Source organism: Limulus polyphemus, unplaced genomic scaffold (genome assembly GCF_000517525.1).
Source record: "Limulus polyphemus unplaced genomic scaffold, Limulus_polyphemus-2.1.2 Scaffold2461, whole genome shotgun sequence".
NCBI classification, from domain to species: domain Eukaryota; kingdom Metazoa; phylum Arthropoda; class Merostomata; order Xiphosura; family Limulidae; genus Limulus; species Limulus polyphemus.
In genome coordinates, this window is record NW_013668071.1 from 36,253 (window position 1) to 48,127 (window position 11,875).

Below are 11,875 nucleotides of genomic sequence, written 5' to 3' on the forward strand. Positions count from 1 at the left end.
ATTGAATTTACTGGCAACAAGTCACAGACACTACTGTAGAAGAATCCTAAGCTCAACAACAACATAGTATATATTTATATTATTAAGAAATATAAGTAAAAGCCTTTTATTTTGACAATTGGTGAAAAAGAAGATTATATTTTAAATTCTGACAAAGGGTATATTAACTCTACCACAAGTTGATTACAGTCACTTGAGAAAGACAATTATATTCTACCACAAGTTGATTACAGTCACTTGAGAAAGACATTTATATTCTACCACAAGTTGATTACAGTCACTTGAGAAAGACATTTATATTCTACCACAAGTTGATTACAGTCACTTGTGAAATACATACAAATGTCAAAGCACCTACCAAGCCAAATGTGTATTGAAAGATACCTCAGGTAAAAGTGACACTGTCATCCATTCAAAATATTTAAGGATCTTAAATAAAAATAATGATGTGTATATATATAAAAGGCCTGCTGATACACTGAGACCACACCTCAATCAAGTCAAGTCTTCTGTGTGCTTATCTCTTAAATGCATCAAACTCCTATGTGTACACATGATACACTTCCTGAACATTCAGATTTTATTCTGGAACTGATGAAGCTCACATTATGTGATGAAACCCATACCACGAATAGCTAAAAACTGCAGTCCTTTAAGTCAGTTTTTATTAACCCAGTCAGACTGATGATACTGAATGCCATCCTTTTAATATTTTCATGATTCTAGATATGGAAGATACCTTGGTGTACTTTTTAGAGATACACATTTTTGCAGCCTTTAATTTAAAAATAAAATTAGTAGCTATTCAGCTAAACACAGATTTTCTTCTTTTTTTGGAGGTGGGGAGGTTAACATGCGTCTCCCATTTGACAGTTTAGCTTGTGGCTCATACATAAATAGTTGTAATTATTTAAATATGAGCATGTGCTAACTGAACTGTCCAAATAAATGAATCTAAGTCTCTCATAAACTTAGCACACCCATGTTACCCTTCTTGGTATTGCCCACACTACAAAAATACCTAATGTAATATGTTTTGCTGTGTTCTGCTGCTATTGCACAGTACTAATGATAAATCTTAATAACACTTGGGATAAATAATTACCATAGTTATTAAAGCTGTAAACTAATTAAGACAAACAAAAAGCATTAATGTTTAAATTTTCCTACACTGAAAATATATTTCCCACACATCTTTATACGTGGTATAAGCTGCACTATAACATACAAATAAGTATGTGGAAACCCTCCACCAATAGGAGAGTAACACATCCTCTTAGCACAGCTGAATCCCTCTATATTGTAGAGTACTTTCATCACTTCAAGATTAGTCAAAAGGATACACTGAGAGTGAGGAGGATGAGTAAGAAGAGGTAAGTATCTATCAGAAATACATTTTCAGTGTAAGAAAATGTTAACTTTTGATACAATACCTCCATTACCTAGATGAGGACTCTTCAGAAGACACCCAAAGAGAATTCATGGAGTGTGATACCTTAATGTATAGGGTCACACCTGTTGGAAACCTCACTCCATCTGTACCAGGTATACTCTTCTCCTGTTGTAAAGATATGTGTTGCTAAATTGGGCAGAAAGATGCATGTCCAATCTGTAATGGACAAGCCAGGTAGTGTACAGTGGCTAGGGCACATAAAACCATATTTGGTGGGTCAACTCCAGTCCAAAACCAGGCAGCATTGAATATTTTTTTCCAGTCTGTGGTAAAAGGACTGTATTCACCTCAAGCCTAGGAATCAAAAGGGAAAAATCAACTTCCATTCTGACCACCAAGGCAGGGCACATGTGTGCAGACCAAATATACAACCAACATCAGGCCTTCCTGGAACCTGACATCTGGGTGATGTTAGAAAGGGAGAATGCAAATGTGTTTGGTCAACTCCAATCCAAAACCTAGTGGTTTGGGAAATTTTTCTTCCAGTCTGCAGTAGGAGGTGGGCCCCTACCAACCACATGTGTGAAGATTTATGTTTGCTGGTCCTATGTTGATCTGCATGTGGTGGATTCATCCAGTCCAAAACCAGATGGCATTGAGAATTTATGTTCGGTCTACAGTAGGAGGAAAGTACTCACCATCTACACTGATAGAACACCACTGCCCTACTCTCGACTGAGTGGAAGCAGTCACACTCAGGAGGAAGCTTTCAATTGTCAACAACCTCAGCAGCTAGGAACTGGTAAGGACTCCCTTACACCACTAGGGCAGGGGTGGAGGAATGCAGTTGGGGGTCCAAAGGAATGCTACACCTTAAGAATGTGCAATGGGTGATCAGAAATGGTCCTAATTTATTCAACCAGAATTGGAAAGATAGGCAGCAATCCTGACATTGCTTTACTCACAAAAATCCATGAGTTGGTACAGTCTTTTTTGGGCCTTATTTATGAAGCAAAATACTGTGAGGCAACCTCGAGTTGTCTTGTAGAAAACCTCATCTTTTCAGTGAGAGTTACAGACCTACATGGACGTGTGGTGTAGATTTATGTTGAAGTATACCTGGAGAGGCACCACTCACCAGAAAGTTAGATCCAAGCATTGAGGAGCCACTGTAATGGTATGAGATAAAAAGAAAGAACTTACCGTCTCACAGACAATATGAGATATGGAGGATGGTGATGGGAGACAAGTGATAGCCAGATGAAAAGGAGATGGACACATGATGCAAATAATGGGCTATAAAAGTGTGAAGCATGGTTCACATGCCAGCCTATACAATCTCCTCCAATGGGTGATTGGTGGGAGGAGACTTTGAAAATGCAATTAGCAAGCCAAATAAGTTGGGGTAGCCAACCAGTAAGGGTGACAAGAGAAAGGCCATGGGTAGAAGTATTCTATGGTATAAATAGGCAGGAACAGGAATATGGAAGGAAGCAGTGCAGGCAACAAAACAATGCAGAGCATATACTGGGCATAGAAGATAATCAGGATCAGCACGGAAATACAAATGGAGAGAAGGAAATAGGCAGGAAGGTGATGTCCCCTTCATGCACTACTTATGTTTTGGGGAAAAGATTACAATTTGGATAAAAAGAATACATAGGTATGGTGATAATGGATACGAGAGACGTCAATAGCGAAGATATCAAACCTACAACGTCCACAAGCAAAAGGAGCAACAAATACAACAAGGAAGTGGCCAAAGGTTCAAATGAAGGAAGGGTAAGGGCATGAAGGACCACACTGAGATTCCAGTCAGGCAGAGGTAAAGGATGGGGTGGACAAATCGTATGAAAGGAGCAAAACAGGGGAGTGGGAGAAATCAAAGATATTAGGTAAGGCTGCCCTATAGCCAGCAGTGGTGGATACTGATAGACCACTGTTGAATGGCCCAGTAAAGAAATCTGAAAGGTGGGGAACAGTAGGGTGGGAGAGTGAGAAACAATAATGCAGAGACCAATGCCAGAAAATGTGTCATTTTCTCTGGTAGACATTCAAGGAAGAAGGGTGTACTGAACAGGACAGAAGGGAGGCTACCCATATAGAGAGTCCAGAATGTCTTGCAAGGGACAGGACAAAATACACATATAAAGTTGAAGAATGGTGATAGCGTGATGAAATATGGTGGACTGAGGTTAACAGAGAAGGGATTGACAAAGTGGAAGAAGTAAGGGAAGACTGAAGGAGGGCCAGGATCAGAAACCATAGTTGAGTAGGTCAGAATGGGACGATGATAAAGAGTCAATGTGGGGTGGTTTGAATCTAGGAGTGAACATAAAGGAGAAGATGGATAGGAGGATAGGCATAAAGGTAAAAGTTAGTCTACCACTAAAGCTACAGGATGTGGAACCAAATACCAAAAGAGGGGCAGTTTGGTATTGAGGTGGGTGGCAAATGCATTCAGAAGAGGAGAGAAAGGGGAGCATAACCACCAAAATACTAGGAGAGCAAGAGACAACACCATAATTACAATCTTGTTTGGACAAGATAACTGATCTGCTACAAGTTTCATAGGCCCCAGGTAACAAGCAAGAAAATGAAGATGCTGAGACTGGGCCCATAAGAAAAAATCCAACATTTGAAAGCAAAGCAAACATGAATGGGCACCCCTTGATGATTGATGTAAGAAACAACGGTTGAATTGTCAGAATGGATCATGACCAAATGGCCCCTTACCAGAAGTAGGAAGTTATCCAAGGTCCAACAAACTGCAATAAGTTCCAAAAGGTTGAGTGCAGGGAAGATTCGACCACTGTCCAATGATCTGCAATCTCCTGAGAACCTATATACATACCCCATCCTGTAAGGGATGCAACCGTGAACAGGTGCAAACCTGGAAGGTGAGGAGGCAGAGGAACACCACCCCAGGTGTTGTCTCTGTTGAGCCACCAGGTAAAGCCTACTTGGAGGGAGAGAAGTGGTAAGGAGATTTCACTGATTGTGCAACACCAATCCAAGACCACACAAGTGTGCATGACCCCAGGTTATAAGAGCTTTCATGGATGCCCAGGTACCCAAAAAAGATAGAACCTTATGTACAGGGAGAGGAGGAGATGATTTAGCTTTGGAAACCAAGAGCTCCATTGACCTCAAATGAAGAATAGAAGGCTGGGGCTAAGAAAGGTGTTGAAAAACACCCCCAAATGTATCAGATATTGTGTGGGGTTGAAACAGGACTTCTCCAGCTTGACTAGCTATCCCACATGAGCAGCTTCCTGTAGGAGGAAATGTGTATGAGAGAGAAAGGCTTGTTGGGGTGGAGTTAAAAGTAGCCAGTCACCCATGTAGTGATGGAGCCACAAACCTTGGTCATGAAGATGGTGAGAAAAGGTTCTGACCATATGACATAAGATACAGACACCAGACCAAAAGGTAGAGCGTGGAATTGAAAAACATGACCTCCGTGAACCAAATGATAGTAACATCTGGAGCCTGGAGAAATAGCAATATAATGGTATGCATTCGAGATATCGACTTTTGTTATCCAAAGACTCAAGAGTGAATGCCCACCAAAGAGTGTGAAAGGACTCCATGGTGAACTGAGGGAGGTCAATGAAGCAGTTGAGATTAGACAGATAACATACCTAGGAAATCACTCCCAAAAAGATGCACGAAAAAATGAGGTAAATCCATAGGTGTAGTATGGAATACACTGCAAAGGAAGGAGGTAGGAACAGTTGTCTAAATCTTAACTGTCCTGGCCCAATTCTCCTGGAAACAGGAGATCCAGTTACATTTCTGGAGACACAGCGGGCCACATGAGAGTTTTCAATTGCGAAGAACCATGGCCAAGACCTCCTCAGTAGAGTGTGTGGATCCCAAAGCCATAGAAATAGTAAGTGGATCAACAGTGGCCAGATTTATGGCTGAATTCAATGTAGCAACATTAAAGCGTAAGTTCATAATGTGGAGATAAAAAAAAAATTCCACAAAAACTGAGTAGGCAGAAATGAAATGACAACAAACTAAGTTGTCAAACATGATAAAATTAACTGAAAATTGCACACGAAAATGAAGAGCAAAATTACCTCATGACTGCACACTAGAATGCCAAATTTATAAGTGATGAAAGTAGTCTACAGTATAGAGGGAGTCAGCTGCGCTAGGAGGGTGTGTCACACTCCTATTGCTTGAGGGTTGTTGCATGCTTTTTGGCATGTTAAAGTACAGTTATACCACATGTAAATACGTGAGGGGAGGTGGGAGTATCAAGGCTAGTGATAAGCAAAAATTTCACATATTGAGGACAACAGTTGAGAAAAGCTATTATGAGAACAGAGGTAAGGTATCTTATTGGAATATAAAATTTATGCTTACAACTATCAAAATATTATTTTTTGTAACAAGAGACTGTCTTGAAATCAAATAGCTTAACTTAATAAAGACACAAGTGAACAAAATAAATTGTGTTATATTTACCTGTTCAATATGAGTACAGAAGGAAGGAATGGCTGTTAGATGGCCAACCACATACAAGAAAGATGCCACCAGTGCATGAACTGATGCTCGATGGGATGCTGTCATTGCACTTGTAGTGTTAGGTAGGTCCTTTCCCAGGTTTAAAAAGTGAATTATTGAATATACCAGTATATTTAATTATATTTATCACACATATATGTAACATATATCATGCCATACAATAATAAAGCATGGTTATAATACATGATTTCACTGGTGACACAGAAAGGTGTTCAACAAGTTTCTAAGCCCAAATGTTATGTTTACATCAAGGAAAATATACTTTTTCTCATATTAAACTGAAATAAGAATTTCAAGTCTGAATAATCCAGGGGCTAAGATAGATCTGAATCTTGGGCAAACTACTTCTTATGGCCTTCCACTACAGAATTCAAAACAGAAAGTCTAGGTGTCAATGGTTTCAATAAAATAAAATACTTGTAACATATCTCTTGTACAATGAACTTTTTGTAATTTTTTATATTATAAATCAGAAACAGTTCCAATTTCATTTTATACTAAAATAAGTTTAATATAATTTCAAATGTGGATTTCACAAAATGAAAATTTATCAACTCTTGTACTTTGTAATACAGAAGAATGATTAACAATGACATTACAAACTTTCATCAAAAAGAAGTGTCAGTCAGTGTTTACCTCTAACGAATTAATCATATATATATTTAAGTTTTTAAAATTTAAAAAAGACAGGGAGTTAAACTGAACAAACCTACCTGAATTGCAAATATCAACCTCATTAACTCAATAAGAGCTTCAGAATCACTTCCCAACTCAATGCACAACAATCCAAGAGTAACATAAAGTGCTTCAAAATTATCCTTCGTGTTATTTGTCAACTGGACATTTTCATAAATGTGTACCATAATCTCAGGACCATTCTTCTTTATGAACATCATGTCCTGACGTGAACACTTGTCTACTGTCAATTGAGGTAGTGGACCATCCACACTATACATATGAGAAAATTAATGATCATTACATTCTGAATTAAAAAAAAAGCAACATTTAGTTATTACACATTTTACATAAAAAAATAACATCTGGTTAGTATACATCCTACACATAAGAAAGAAAAACTAACACCTGGTAATTACAATTATAGAGTAAAAAACCCTGTTATGTATGGTCAGTATACACTGCAGAGAAGAAAAAGAGTAATGTATGTCATTACATCCTGCGTAGAAAAAAGAACAGTAACATCGGGTCATTACACAGTGCACAGAAGTGAGACAGTAATATCTGGCCAATACATACTGCATATAAGAAAAACAATTATATCTGGTCAGAAGAATGTGTAAAGAAGAGAAATGGTAAAACTTAGTTTTCATGGATTACACAGTAAAGAAAAAGTACTATGATTATTTCAAGAAGAGGTAGATTTGATATCTTACATTGCAGTTCTGTCTTTAGCCTCATCTATAATTGTTTCTTATCATTAACATCTCTGTCAAAGATACACAACAACTAAAAATTAGCAGGTATGTAGTTAAAAGTATGTGATATGGACAAACAGAAACAAACTTCCACTACACAGTCTTACAAAAGCTTTTAGATTTATATCTAGGTTGTAATAGTCTTTTAAAATCAACACTGACCTTGTTTTTTGAAGTTTTGGTAAGTTCTCATGACGATCTAATAAAGTGTGAAAAATCTGTTGAACAACAAGTCGAACTGCTGGATCAGTAGCTAATGACATGTCTAGCAGAGGTTGAAGAAATGCAGATGGAAAAGCTTGAGCCATCTGTACAGTTCGATATTTAGTACCAACCTGGAGAGAAAGAATAATGTATTTAACATTATTTTCTTTAAAATACTATTTCTGAAATCAACTCATTGCCAAGTTATGCAAATATACATGTAAGAAACAACTGAACAAATATAAAATAAAATAATTTTACAATATGTATATATATATACACACACATGCACACACAGTATAAAGAACATGACAATACTATAAAGAAAAGGTTTAAAGATTCATATACACAAATCACATTTCACAGTTAAAGGAAAAACTGAATGTTGTTGCCTCACAACATAGTTTTTAGTCAGCTACTCACAAGTATACTGAGTTACTTTTCATTTTGAATTCAATCAATAGTTTTGAAATGACTAGAATTGATAATGATGTTATTAATCATAGACATGTTTTTGTATTGCTAGATGTGTTTTTCAATTGTTGATGTTAAGTGCTCTGCTTATTTAAGGAGAGACTAATGACCGATCTAACATCTTCCATATGAACTTGTAAACAAGCAATGGGTTGTTTACATTGTCTTTAAATTTAAATAGTTATTCATTTGTAATAACTGATTTGGAAATACATCTTAACTGTACTTTAGGATAGTTATCGTAATTTAATTTCATTAATTTATTTTTGAATTTAACAGTATTTTCTCCATTTTATAGTAAAATTAAAGGAATAGTAGCTTTGTGAAGGTTTTCTAAAATGCTTTTCATATATACCTAAAGTTAGATACAATTCATAACTACTAGTAATTCTACAGGTCTGATTTACATGGTTTTCAATTAAATTCAGTGAAATGCTTTACATATAAGAATAATATACATAAAAATTTCTGTAATATGCATATAATAAGCCCTAATGTTAAAACTTCCGTTGTTATGACCAACCCATGTCCACAAAAGGTAACTTTGATTGAATGGTCTATTCTACTATAAAAATGATATAAATATGTTTAATATTCAAATACTGGTTAAACAAAGAAACTCAACTTTCTGATTTAAAAAAAGGTGTCATTAAGTACCTTCTTTAATGAAGTGGATACAGTTGCTTATACTAAAAATATAACTTATAACAGGTTCATGTTTACTGGGTTGAGCAAATGCATGTAGGCACACATGGATAGAATAACAATTTTGTACCAAATTTTATTAATTAGCCCTATAAAATTACCAGTAATTATTATCCATAAAGATGGAAAAAAAATGAAAGAATATTTTCAAAGAAACAAGTTTACTAATTTTGTTATTGATACAAATGTGTAAAAGAACTCAACAAAGCAAGCAACCCTCTAATTCCACAAACTAATTAAAAAAAAATTACTAAAGTAAAACACCAATTTTAAGTACATTGTGCGGGAAAGCAGTTATATGAAATCAGTTTCATTGAAGTTAGTAATTCACTAAGGGTTTTTAAATAGCAATAAAAACAATGAATATCAAAGTTATGGATTATAACTGAAAGAAAAACCAATATTCTACAGTACTGTTTTACCATAACCTGGATAAAAAATCATTTTCTTATAAAATAAGGTAAACCAATTTCTCATATATACATTAGTTTAGAAACTTTTTTTGCCATTTTGTTTACGCTGTTAGATCTACATAGTAATTCTCAAATGTACCTATGACTATCTATATTTTTAATTGATTTTTCAGATATTGAAAAGACAACTTTTGTATGTAGGAAGATCATGAAAGTTTTGGCTGCTTTTCTGTTTACCTAAACTGATTTACTTTAAAACTGATATTACCATGTAAGGAGTCATTTGGAAACCTTTCAAACTGGAGTCGCCATATGGGGAACAATGGAGTTTTGGGGTTCTAGCAGTTGTATTCATATCAATGTTGAAATTTTCAAACATTTCATACTCATTAGGGCCTCCAGGTAAAGGATTCAGGGAATTTTGGATTATACATTTACTTGAAAACTGACAAAAGCACCAAGATAGCTGTTCAATACAAGGTATATATATAAAGGTTTGTACACACTGCACAGTTCTTGTTTCCCTTGAATTTTCATGGTAATTTACTAGTTTTATTTAGTCAGGCTTAGAACACTAAACATGCATACACACCTCCAACAAACTTTTTAACAGAATATGTTGTAATAGAACATCTGTGTTGCGAGATTCTTCTCCTGATAACGGAACTTTTCCCATGATGAACATCATGATTTCTATTTTCTGGTAGTCAGGTAAATTGTTGGCAAACACACCTAGATGCAGATTTATATGGTCAGCACTTAAAAAAACAGACAAACAAACACATGATGTTTCTGGAAATGAATGTTGCAAAGGCAACAGTGATTTCTTGTATAGGAAACTAATAAAGAAAAACGGATGAAGAACAAACAGAGAAATGATGTATACAAATAATAAATGATCAAAAAACAAAAAGAAAATTTTCTAAAGAAACCTTGGAAGAATAGTATATAAAAAAATATGAAGTTGTGATAAAACAAAAATTGTTTGGTTGCATTTTGTATAAAATTAAAGAAAAAATTAAATAAACTGTTCTTATGATTTTATAGTGAGTTTAATAGTATTTCAAAGAAAGATCTGATAGTTTTCAATAACTTTTAAAAGTCATATCTTTTACCACAGAGTTGGTAAGAATTCTGTGATACAGCTTTGTAAGGTTTAAAATGAATGAGGATAGAATGTAAAGTTTTATCCTTCCAACTCATGATAAGGGGAACTGTAGACAAAATTAGTTTTTAAATGCCTGTAAATGAAAGAAGTGGAAATATTCTGTCAGAATATGAGATATTCTTGAGTGTAGAATGACATGTAATGGAAAAGGAATTCTATAAGATTCTTTAGTTGGGAAATATTTAGCCCTCTTGCAATGGGCTTGGTCAAATCAGCCGAGTTCGTGACCCCATATTGACTTTTATAGTTTCCATACTGTAACTTCTAATACGTTTTGTGTATCTTCACTAGGTTTCACAAGCTTTCAGTAAGCATTAAAGTCTTTTGTAGACAAAAAATCCGAATTTTAGTAAAGTACTGTCACTAAAAATTTGTCTGTGAATATATGGAGTCAAAGTGTTGACTGCTCTGGTTGCAAAGTGAATTTCCTGTCAAGATTAAAAATATTTTTCTTCATCTGAAAATTCTCAAGTTTCAAATGTTTTTTAGTAAAACTTATATTTTATCTGTTATTTTCTCTACCCTATTCCCATACAAATTTGGTCAATAAATAAAATCTTGTTTCTTCAAATTGTATCATGAAACAACATTTGTATATCCTAAATAGCTTTAAAGTCGTAAGTAACAGTATACACCTGTATCAACTTACATTTTATTGTTTTATTGCCCTCTGAACCATATCTAACTAACATTCCCACCACACAAGTTGTAAATCACAAGGCAAACATGTAGCTCATGCTACCCAATCAGATTATGACTGGTCATGAGCATATCTCTTGAAAAAGTTTTATTGTTATTCTTCTATATTTTACCTAATTTAATCTAAAAAGTTTTTAATTTTTACATTTTAGTTACTTTTATAACAATGAATAAATAATACAAATGAAAAACAAGAAAATATAGTGCATACATTTTTTGTTTTTTTTTCTGTTCACTATTGTTGAAACTTAACCCTATAATTTTTTTACTAATGATACTACTGCACTAAATAATTTTTATTTAATTAAATAATGCTGAATACAGAATAATATCATGCAAATAGCAGACAATGTCTTATAACTATTATAATTTTTCTGGCTTTCTAACTATGCAACAAGAGCCATTAGGAATTCAGCTAAATTCGTTGATGTGTTTTTCCATAGGAATAAAATATGAAATGGAAGTGAAATAGACAATTCTCTGTACATAAAATAATGTAATATAATACATCATTCAATAGATTAAAACGTTGGCTTTCTATCGAGTGTCAAGAGAGAACTATTATCAATTTGTGAAAGAAGATTTGACAGGTAGGCATGGCAAGTGGGGTCTGATTTTCTAGTTTATGGTACTGTAACTAAATAAGATTGAAGGCTATGAAAGTTATCTTTTGTCTGAGCAATTACAATGAGTAATTTACATTAAATTTCATATTTCTTGGAGGGTTGGTAAATAAAGTAGAGAAGAGGAATAACTAGAGAGCAAATGTCAAAATTCTTATACTAGGAGAAAGTGAGGGTTTTTCTTAAATATTCTAATATTAAAAATTAAGACCTAGATCTAGATG

General features: G+C 34.6%; 1 protein-coding gene across 4 annotated transcripts in view; it reads right to left on the reverse strand.

The window, feature by feature from the left end:
* The window catches only part of LOC106467013 (protein EFR3 homolog B-like), a 69,761-nt gene that overhangs the window by 10,062 nt on the left and 47,824 nt on the right, over positions 1-11,875 (reverse strand). For all 4 annotated transcript variants that reach the window (XR_002612334.1, XM_013927323.2, XM_022395107.1 and 1 more), the window contains 4 exons: positions 9,754-9,893; positions 7,528-7,700; positions 6,646-6,880; positions 5,873-6,001 (listed from right to left, as the gene is read on the reverse strand). Coding sequence is in view for 3 of the 4 variants with exons in the window: in XM_013927323.2 (XP_013782777.1) it covers positions 5,873-6,001; positions 6,646-6,880; positions 7,528-7,700; positions 9,754-9,893 (677 nt within the window). In the remaining variant the exon portion in view is untranslated. The remainder of the gene's footprint in view (positions 1-5,872; positions 6,002-6,645; positions 6,881-7,527; positions 7,701-9,753; positions 9,894-11,875) is intronic.